This window comes from Nymphalis io, chromosome 25 (assembly GCF_905147045.1).
Source record: "Nymphalis io chromosome 25, ilAglIoxx1.1, whole genome shotgun sequence".
Lineage (NCBI taxonomy): Eukaryota > Metazoa > Arthropoda > Insecta > Lepidoptera > Nymphalidae > Nymphalis > Nymphalis io.
The window spans coordinates 9320871-9332980 of NC_065912.1; the positions used below are offsets into that span (position 1 = coordinate 9320871).

A 12110-nucleotide genomic window follows, 5' to 3' on the forward strand; every position below is an offset into this window, starting at 1 on the left:
TTTGGTGACCACTTACCATCAGGTGGCCCATATGCTCGTCCACCTTCCTATTGTATAAAAAAAAAAAAATATACGCAAAATTATACATGTTTGCCTAGCAAGTACAAAAAAGATAACTCATCGCTTAGAATGGTAGAATTCATAAAAGACCTTGGTGTCATATTCGATAATAAACTGAAATTTAATAGACATATTGCTATAATGACAAAAATTTGCTATAAAATATTAGGGTTTGTTATCAGAAACTGTAAAGATTTCCGCAACCCAAAAACAAAAATTCATATTTACAAAACCTTAGTAAGAAGCTGCCTTGAATATTGTAGTATTATCTGCAACCCCCATTATGAAATTTACAAGAAAAACATTAAATAAATCCAGAAGAGATTTCTTTGGTATCTTTGCTACCGTGAAAAACTTACTAAGCAACTACCGAGCTACTATGACCGTTTAAAGTACTACAAATTGGAAACACTGACGATACGTAGAAGTTTATATATGTCTTTTTATTTGTATATGTCTTTTCTTCATAGTGTGGTTAACGCTAAAATCGATTGGTCACAATTAATTTCTACAACAAAAATAAACGTCCCATTAAATCGCCTCGATTTGATAAGTATATTCCTTTTTACACTTAAAAGCCCAAGTCTAACTTAGGAATATACTCCCCCATTAATAGATTAATCAGACAGTATAACTCATTACATAATAAGTCAGATATCGATGTATTTTCAAATAAGCTTGTAAAATTTATGACTCTAAGATGTTCGTTGTTGGCTAATAACAACTAATCTCAGTTTTATTAATGTTGTTTTTATTTTGTTATTATATAGTTTTTAGTAGTATTGCAATATTAATGCCACTTATAATTCATTTTGCACTTCCAAATTTTGTGACATTTATTTTTACTTTATCTAACTTTTCTTTCATTATTATTTAAGATGCTAAGTATCATTTTTGCATGTCGTGGTTACATATTATAAGTATGGCAACTTTTACCCTTAGACCTATTAGTTTGTAAACTTTCAAATAAATACGTAATGCTTTAACCGAATTTCCGCGTGTTAGAAGTTATTTGTAATTTTTGAAGAAAGCCCTATACTCGTCATGCAGGTGTTACTCAGGATTAATACTGTCACGGTAGCATGCGCAAGCGATCCCGTGGCGCTCCTCGTTAAGACGAAAAAGTATCGCTGGTTTTTTACTGGGTATTCCGATGTTCGGGGCGCACTCGGAGCCTAGGACACCCGGCGAGCCCCACATACCCTCCCACTGTTCCCGTGGGGGAAACGCGTAATGCGTTTTTCTACAGTAAAAAAAGGGATTAAGGGATAATACTAGATTGTATTTTATTTTTGATTCATTTTAATTATGTGTCCTGTAATGTATCTTTAATGTGTGTATATATAAAGAGTTGGTATGACTCTTAATTTTGTTTTCTTTTTTTAAGGTATGATAGTAATCTATGCGTATAACGTGTACTTTTTTTATATAGAATAGGAACGGACAAACGAGCATATGGGCTACCTTATGGTAAATGGTCACCAACGCCCATAGACATTGGCATTGTAAGAAATGTTAACCATCGCTTACATCACGCCAATGCGCCACCAAACTTGAGAACTAAGATGTTATGTCCCTTGTGCCTGTAATTACATTGGCGCACTCAGCCTTCAAACCGGGACACAACAATACCAAATACTGCTGTTTTGCGGTAGAATATCTGATGAGAGGGTGGTACCTACCCAGACGAGCTTACACAAATCTCTACCACAAGTGAGCAGGATATTATTATAAATATTTCGAATATCGAATTGTCAATATCGCATTATAGTTATTATAATTTATTTGTTGAACGTTTTCATGTAACCTAAAACTGGTAACCAATTTATCTAGCAACGCAGTTTCATAACGACTCTCCTGGCAGATGAATCCGATCGGTTTCATCTTTTATCGACCTTTTTATACGGTAGGCTTCTTTCGTTTTATTAGAGTAAACATTTAGTTGTTCTTTCGGGAACAATTTTTGGGTTAATATTGCTTTTCAAATAAAATATAATGTGTCGTTTTTTTTTAAACGAGTAATACGTGCCTTCTTGTAAATTTTAAAAGATATTGATATATAACTTATTGATTTTTCGTGTTAAATAAATTTGTACTAAAAGTGGCTTTATCGTTCGAAAAGGATGAGTTTTATATCAATTTCTAATTTAGATAACTTTGTGTGAATTAAAACCGAGATGGTCTAGTGGTTAGGACGCGTGAATCTTAACCGATGATTGTGGGTTCAAACCCGAGCATGCACCACTGAATTTTTATGTGCTCAATTTGTATTTATAATTTATCCTTTATTCGATGGTGAAGAAAACTTACTGATGATAGAGCTTTGTGCAAGCTCGTCTGAGTAGGTGCCACCCATTCATCAGATATTCTACCGCAGAACAGCAGTACTTGTTATTTTTGTGTTCCGGTGTAAAAAAAATCGTGAGGAAACCTAAATGTGTGTTTTTTAAACCCTTTTATTATATTTTTATAGTCACATCCACTCCTCACAAACACATCTCCGTCGCATGTCACATTATCATCATGTACATATAAATACATACTTATTTAATATAAGTGTCTTGTTGGTGTTTTTGCTAGATATAACTGCTCAGATCTTTGTCCTGGGTTCAAGCTCTAGATCGGGCCAATAAGAAGCCATCGAGTTTTCATATCGAGGGTTCTCAGTGGCAGTCCGGAGTCTGGAAGTATGTACAATCCCGTGCCTCGGAAAGCACGTAAAGCCGTTAGTCCTGCGCCTGAACTCTGAAATATATTTTCTCTGTGTTTGTGCACACATTTGTACTATAATATGACATACGCTGTTGGTTAATCACTCTTGAGATTGGCCGCCGTCATGATTGTCAATATAAGTGTATACATGTATGGTTATTGAATACATTTTTTTATATTGATTCTTAGCCATACTTTTTACACGAATGAGTTGTATTTTGTTATCCATTATCCTTTATCTTATAAATATTTTATTTTCAATCTATATATTATGTATTCATTTTAATCTATAAGTAAATACCATATTTAAATGTTACATTGATAAATAATTCGTTCGAAGTAGAAATACAGAAGAGAAAATACAGTACTATTGAATAAAATAGAATGGAAAGAGGCAAAACGGACGCCATTACCGTTCCACGGGATTCTAAGCCATTATTCTTTATTGTATATTTTAAGCACAAGTGATTTCATATTAAATAAAATGGCAGAACTTCAAGGATTTAAGATTTTAAAAAAAGTTTTTGTTTTTTTTTTTAAAATCGATTAGCATATGTCTCGAATAATTTATTGTATATCAAGTATAAGAATAATAATGTGCATGGGTATTCCGTTAGTGCTAGCTAGTTATTTAATATCGAAATACCAAAAAAAAATTACAATAATACAAAAAACAATATATAATGTAGACTAAACAAGATTAATTGCACGTTTAATTATAGGTAATTACAGAATGCTTATTATTAATTACGTATCAACTTAGTGACCAATATATAACATTAATTACATTTTCTAATAATTAATAAATAACATATTATAACAACTAATAATTTATGATAGTTAAATTGAATTAAATTAGAAATTTATTGTAATTAGTATTGATAATAATTTTAATTGAAATTAATTAAAGGTTAATATAATCTTGTGAAATTGGGCATTATGGGAACTAAGATGGATAGTATTTTTGTGTTCCAATTTGAAGAGTCGGTTAGCCATTGTAACTCAGTAGTTGCACTGGCTTACTCGTTCCCCAGGTTGGTGGTGCATTTATTATATAAGGAATGGTAAATATTTCTTACAGCGACAATGTCTAAACGCGATGGTGACTATTTACAACCAGGTAGCCCATAAGCTCGTCCGCCTTGGTATTGTATATTAAAATATATATCTATTTAATATTGCAATTTATAAGACAAATACTTTCCATCCGCTTGAGTTTCCTATGACAACTTTATGCCTAATTCCATGATGATCGGTTGAGTTAAAAGGTTAAAGGCGTTACGAAGAAACAAATGAACAAACTCAATTTTGCATTTACAATAATATTAGTTAGGATAATAGCAATATCTTGCAATTTTCTCATTGATAGTAAGAAATATCATCCCAAAGTTTTAAGCGTGTTATAACAAATAAAATCCGACCCATTTAGGACGGTATTGGTCTCGTTTTTCACGGATTTGTTCCCATTACCAAGTAGGCAGGGATTTGTCGAATTGACAAAGAATTTCATTACGTCTGAAAAGAAAAACTAACTCATTTTATTGATGTACCGAATAACGTTCGCAGACTATAACGGTATCAAATAAAAACGTAAGTATTTGCTAATAATAACAAAAATAAATATTAATAAAAAATACTTAAAACGTTATATGTAAAAGTAAAGTTTTATCTAGTGGTAGGAGTTTTTATCCAGCTGTAGGTTGATTTGATGGTCTTGTGCAAGCCCATCTGGGCAGGTACCACCGAATACATTTTCTACCGCAAAACATAGTATTGTTGTGTTTCGAATTTGACGTGTGAGTTGGAACTACAGGGATATAACGCCTCAGTTTCCAAGGTTGGTGGCGCATTGGCGATGTAGGGAATAGTTAACATTTCTTACAGCCATTGTCTATAGGTGTTGGTGACCAATTACCAGGCGCATTTGCCAATCTGTTATAATAAAAAAATAAAAAGGTGTCAGTATTATTTACTGCTAATTAAATACGTCACAGTATCCTAAATTTAAATTAAAATAACATTTTTTGATTTTTTTAAATTTTCATTACAACACCGTCTTAATGTGACATAAACCGAACTTTCCATAAATTGTACTTTTTCTTTATATATTAATATCAAATTTAATTATTAATTTTAATATCCTTCGATTATTTTTTTTTATTGAATAGGAAGGCGGACAAGATTATAGGCCACCTTCTCCGCAAAAAAGGAGAGGAGGCCTTAGCCCAATAGTGGGACATTCATAGGCTGTTACTTAAATAAATATATTGGCGTAGTGAATTATATGACAAAGCTATTAGAAGGTTTATTTTTCTTTACTCCTCCTATCATTGGAATAAACATAGTAGTGTGCACGCGCCCTAAAAGTGATCATCATCATCAGATATTCCTCCGCAAAACAGCAGTTCTTGGTATTGTTGTGTTCTGGTTTGAAGGTTGAGTGAGGCAGTGTAATTACAGGCACGAGGGATATAAAATCTTAGGTCCCAAGGTTGTTGGCGCATAGGCTATGTAAGCGATGGTTAACATTTCTTACAATGCCAATTTCTATGGGCGTTGGTGACCACTTACCATCTCTTATCGTCTTTTACTACAGCACACCTGCTTTATTTCAAATTTAAAAAGAGAATAAACATTATAAATAGATGCATGAACTTACGCATGAAAGTAATAATATGATGTTAAGCCTCCCTAAGTTTTTATTTAAAGGCACTGCCATAAGAAAATACGGTCGGAATTGCTCTTATCAGTAAGAACCATTCCTAATATAGTGTTAAGCGTTCGTGATGTTATTTCTTTATACTTGAATCAAAGAAATCAACTATACGTTTGATGGTATTCAATTACTTTATTATATCGGGTTTGTACTAAAATGTTCCACTGGGATTAACTTTAGGTCCGTTTCTTTTTTTGATACATAATTATAATTGATCCACTCTTTTGTTGTTTTTTGCCGAAGAATTGTTGCTGATTTGGAGCTGTTGGAGGCTGTTTTGTGGAAGAGAGGCTGCTAGTCCAGTGGCCTGCTGTTGCGGCTGGTGCTTTTTGCTGCTTCGCACTGCTTATATTTATTTGCTCACACATTGTGACACTGCGTTCAGGATTGCACTATCTATTTAATAAATCTATCACTTAATTTTAACCGATGCGAACTCATCTACAGCTAACTCATAATATTTTATTTATGTGAACTTAATTGATCAGATACTGTCAACGGCCCACCCCCTGATTTTTATGTTGTAAATTTTATAATTAAAATTTTATAATCTCTATGACGACTTTTATTAATGTAAAGGTCTTGGTGGCAGTAACCCCTTACACACGTGAACCCCGTGACAAGTGGAAGTGGTTAAAGGCATCTGTGATATTGCTTAATATAGTAGTGATACTTCATTAATTTTTAATATTGTCAGAAAACAAAATAATTCTATCAATGGAAACAGACCGATATCACTGATACAAAGTTTGTCTATACACGTGATGAAGCAGTAGAAACGGTGTGTCTGTACTTTGAATTTTACCAAAAATCGAGCGTTGTCGATATAATTCAAGTAATAGAACATATATATCGAGTATACACGATAAAAAAGAGCAAAAGAATCTGTTTTTTGTGTCTATCTTTCTATCCATATGTACGCGCTAATCCTCGAACTTATAGAATTTATTGCGACTTTGTTTAAATATTATTTAAACTTCAAAAACATACATATGATAAAGCAATAGAAGCCGTATGTCGGTTCATTGAATTCATTTGATATTCAATGAGCGTGGGTCATAAAAAAATGCAATGCAAATATCAATAAAGACTTCCACGCAGACGAAGTCGCAAGCACCAGCTAGTTTAACAAATAATTATATTATAGTACAGCGTTTGCAGTAATCAGTGTAAAATAATAGTTTTGAAGTGATGTTTCGAACCAAGTTGGAAATTGGAATAGTTAAATTGCAGTAAATACACAACGGTATTAATTATATCCACAATAATATTGATTATTTCGATAGAAGCAGTGACAAACGTATAAACACGAGCTTACTTACTTACTTAAAAGCAAACTTGTAACACTAAGTTTCCGTCTCTGAAAAGTAAATACATCCTTCACTGGGCAAAGTATTTGTATAATAAAGTAAAAAATAATAATCCTATTTAGCCCTCTAATTGACGAGCCGGTTGACGTGGTTGGTAGATACTTGCCTTTCACGCCGAAGGTTGTGGGTTCGATTCCCATCCAGAACAGACATTCGTGTGCATGAACATGTCTGTTTGTCCTGAGTCTGGGTGTAATTATCTATATAAGTATGTATTTACAACAGAAAAGTAGTATATGTAGTATATCAGTGGTCTGGTTTCCATAGCACAAGCCTTGTATAAGCTTAATTTGGGATCAGATGGCCGTGTCTGAAAAAATGACCAAAAAAAAAGCTATATTTCTATACTGTGTCTAATTAAGCTTGGATAAGGAGTGGGGATGACAATAGCACAAGGTCAGTATTAAATCTGCGACTTTTACATCCCTAAGATCCATTTCGCTATTGACGCTTAAATTAATTTTAAATCACATGTTGAAAAACACGAATAAATAAGGTGTATTATTTAAGAAACATATGAATGGTTACCACTTTTGAAATTTTCAATGGGCGGTAATGACCACCCAGCATCAGGTGGTCTATTTGCGAGTCTACCTACTTAAAATTGTAATAATAACAATATCCTGGGACATTATTCACACACGGCCATCTGATCCCAAACTAAGCAGACCTTGTTATGGAAACCATACAACTGATATACTATATATACCACTTTTCTTTTGTAAATACATACTTATATACATAATTACACCCAGATTCAGGACAAACAGACATGTTCATGCACACAAATGTCTGTCCTGGGTGGGAATCGAACCAATAACCTTCGGCATGAAAGGCAAGTATCTATCAAACATGCCAACCGGCCCGTCAAAAATAAAAAAATAAAAAGACAAAAAATATAATAAAGACCGAAAAAAGAATTATAAAAAGGGCTCTGGCTGTAACAACTGAATCCCTTATACAAATTAATATCCTTTAACATAATCGAAAGCGCTTAGTTGAATTAAAATAAATGTTACAACGATAAAAGCAACAAGCTGAGGGAAAAATCTGTATTGAATAAAATAGAACGCGAAATGGCAAAACGGACGCCATTAGCGTTTCACGGAGACATTCTTGGTTATTATTGTTTAATATCAAAATGGCTGGAACGAGGAAAGATTGTTTATAAGGGTATTTTAATTCAATTGCGTTATTTTATTGTTAAATAACTGGGATGTTTATTAAATTCGAGAAAAAAATTATGAAATTTTCTTATATTATCAATTTTATTATCAATCAATACAAATATATGAGTTGTTTTTTTTGTATTGGCTAATAAAAAAAAACTATTAACTTTAGACTATTGACATGACTAGCGTGTATTTTATGTATTTGTAATTTTTTAGTTCTAGTTAACGCCTGGGGCTTCACCCACGTGTGAGGGTCAGAGGTTTCGGGTACCATCTGTCCCAGTGACAGTGTATGCAAGATTTCATGATGATCGGTTGACTATAATTTAACACGTCAAAGCGTTACAAGCAAACTCACTTTTTCATTTATAATAATTAGTAAGGATGTTATAGTATACAGCCATTATTAAAATCCTTTTACTTATTGTATATACAATATACAAGTTTATACAATATACAATTATAAACAAGTCAACTTAGATACTGTATAATATATATACATTTTTATCATACCTATATTATAAACAATATCCTGAGACATTATTCATACACGGCCATCAGATCCCAAACTAAGCAGAACTTGTACTATGGACACTGGAAAACTGATATACTACATATACTACTTTTCTTTTGTAAATACATACTTATATAGATAATTACATCCAGACTCAGGACAAACAGACATGTTCATGCCACATTCACAAATGCCTATCCTGGGCGGGACTCGTACCCACAACCTTTAGCGTGAAAGGCAAGTATCTACCAACCATGTCCACCGGCCCGTCAATATGTGTCAAATGTGTGTCTGTGTGTTTGATTCTGCCACATGTGCTAACTTCGACCCGCATTATAGCAGTGAGGAGGAATGATTAAAGCCATTCTACTCCAACCATAGATACCAACTACGTATTCTTTTATGAGATATGCAATACGTATAGTTTTCAATCACACTGGATTCCGACCAGGTACTGATATGAGAGGCCATCAAATTTGAACCTTTTGCAATAGAAGTATTCATTCGAAGCACAAATAGATGTAATCTGCTAATGGAAAAGCGAATTCAACTCGTAAAATGAAAACGCCTACACTCCCTTTGAAGTGCACTTGCTCCCATTGTTCATTGGTTAAGGATTTTATCAGCGCGACATACATTTTTTTGTGTAATTAAGTCAATTAAATGAACGTATTTTTGGCAACATTATAAGTTTTTCAACCATAAAAATGTGATATTTTAGAATGGAAATATCAATTACTTGAAACGTAATAATACACATTAGAAAAAATAATAATAAATACAAACTAAAGCAAAATATACTTACTTAAACATCTTTACATATAATAAAGTAGTAGAAGTCGACTAACATTACATTAAATGATTTTAACAAAAAACGAGCGCGTAATGCCTAACTATCAAAAAACACATTTTATAAAGCAACAGCATGAATAATCCCACTGTTGGACTAAGGCCTCCTCTCCTTTTAAGGAGATTTGTACTTAATACCACCAACCATGCTACTTCAAGGCGGTTTGGTGGATACTAGTTGCAGTTTTTATCCACATGCAAGTTACGTCACGATGTTTTCCTTGAAGTACATGAAAATTCAGTTGTGCGTACCTGGGATTGAACTCGGACTCATCTGTTAAAACTCACCTCCTAACCACTGCCTTCCTAACAACGCCCAGTATAATGTGTAGTAGATAACTATTTTTTTTTAAACTTGCGAATTAATTAATAGGCATAGTTACATAAGTCTACACTACTCCCAGTCAACTAACAAACGAAAGCCATTTGGACCGATTTAGTTTGAGCACCGAAACATTTCGTTCATCCATTTAACTGCAATCATTTGGCTTCTCATCAAATGATACGAGTGTGAGTGTTCTTCTCTATAATTACATTTAAGCATATTTTATTTTAGTGGGCTTTTACATGATAGAAAGCTAACACCATTTTGGAGATTAGCGGTAATATCGATAGTTGCTATTTGTTGAATTGAATAAATCAAAGTATGCTATTTAAATATGTCTTGTAATTGTAAAATATCGACGAATAATAAGTACATGCTTTTTTTATTATGTATATAACTGTTAGCTTCCTGCCTAGATGTATCGTCACAGATCCCTTGTTCCTGGTTTCAAACCCCAGGTTGGGATAATAAAAAAATATTCTCAGTAGCAGCCGAGTCCGGAAATTGGAAGTGTGCAAACTCCCTTGCTTCGGAAAGCACGTAAATCCGTTGAATCTGAGGCTAAACTCTTTCCGGTCGTGGCGAATTCCCATTCCATATGTATATGAGAGTGAGGGAATAGAGAGTGAAACTGTGTTTGCGCACACACTTGTGCACTATGATATGTACTACGCTGTTCGCAAATTGGTTTTGCGATTGGCCGCATCGTAAAAAATTGATCAGGAGAACACATTGTCAATCGTGTACAGAACAATATGGTTTATAAATATATGTATATAGAAATAATTATATTATAAATTTATTCAATGGTAAATGTATATATGTTTAAGGTCCGTTACCTGCGATGACCAGTACGTCGATGAGCGCTAGCACGGCGAGACTCGCGACGCTGGTCGGCTCGTCCCAGCGCACGTCTTCAAGCAGCGCCGCGCAAGCTGTAACATTTAGCGAGCGCATGTTACGCGCAACGCACGTAACAGCGCGCGCGTTGCGCGGCGCATCGCCTGTTTGCGTTTATGGTGCACGCATTACGACGAATTCAACTCCTGTAATGAAAATATATTGATAATAGATAGTGATAATGGACAATATTTTAATAAATTATTTAATTTTAATATTATTTGTACGCAAAATATTAGATCTACGCAACTTATTTAACAAACAGTTTAAAAAAACTGAGTGTGATTGAATAAAAATGAACACGTCATTTCGTAAGTTTGTCAGTAAAACGAAAAATGCACAGATAAAATAATTGGCTAAACAGCGTTTGAGCACAGGGATGTGCTTAAATACTTGTTGTGAAACAAGACAGTAGATATGATACTTATGTATGCAGACAAGGTTAATGCTTAGAGAATTCTTAAGCAAACTTAGGATGAAAAGTACACACAAACAATCACCAATTGCACCGAACGTGGTTTAATTGAAAATATATATCATATTTAACTGGAATGTGTTCGGAGCGAGTCACTTCGAAAGAATATTAATCAGCATTTGAAGACTAGATTAATTATTGCTCAATGTATAAATTTTATGGCATTTCCTAACAGTAATGAGGCAAAAATATTGTAAAAATTAACTAAGAAATGTCCTAAACATTTAAGATAACAAAAGTATAATAAGAAAATAAAAGTGTATTGTGTAAATAACAGCGACATGGTCACAAATGACCAAGCTCTAAAATAAAAAATAAAACCTTAGGCAGGCAACAACTTTAGGCATTATAAGCAGGGACCAATTTTTGGCGGTGCAGCCTAGTAATATTTTAATACTAGCGTCGTCACGTCGGAGGGAGCGTAATTTCAATTCAATCGGATCGGCGAAAGTTGGTATCTTACCAACCCTATTGTCAAGTAAGAAATGAGCTCATGACCTTCAAACGCCTGAACAGATCTTCATTATTTATAGCTAGAACCATCTCACATCAGGTTTCAAATAGAATTGGTTTGGGAGCTGCGATGACGACAGATACACATATAAACGGTTAAACTCATAACGGCTTTTTTTACGTCACGAGTTAAAAATAAAATTAAGAGGTAAATTATTTATTTACAATTATATATACAAATACACGTAAGTACATACTAAAATATATAAAGTTTAATAAAAATCAAATGATATCATATAACATTAAACAGTAGAAAACATATTTTTGTTTAGTAATTTAAAATTATTTTTAGGCGACGTTGCTACATGCAAAATAAAATACAACGACTATAATTTGCACGTTTTATTAAAAATAAATTCATTCATCCATCGTTCGCTATTTTAGTTTTAAAATGAAACTTTAAAATGTTTCTACTTGCTGATTTGCTTTGCCACTGTCTTGGCTATTGTTGCATTAATTAAAGACCTAAAGGAGATGCCGAAGTTATTAAGTAGGAACAGTTCT

The 12110-nt window shown here is 33.3% G+C and overlaps 1 protein-coding gene across 1 annotated transcript in view; it reads right to left on the reverse strand.

Annotated features, from left to right (window-relative positions):
- LOC126778163 (octopamine receptor Oamb) overlaps window positions 1-12110 on the reverse strand; it is a 159657-nt gene that overhangs the window by 30362 nt on the left and 117185 nt on the right. Inside the window, exon 2 of the mRNA XM_050501603.1 lies at window positions 10558-10764. Within this exon, the coding sequence (XP_050357560.1) occupies window positions 10558-10675 (118 nt within the window). The 5' untranslated portion in view covers window positions 10676-10764. The remainder of the gene's footprint in view (window positions 1-10557; window positions 10765-12110) is intronic.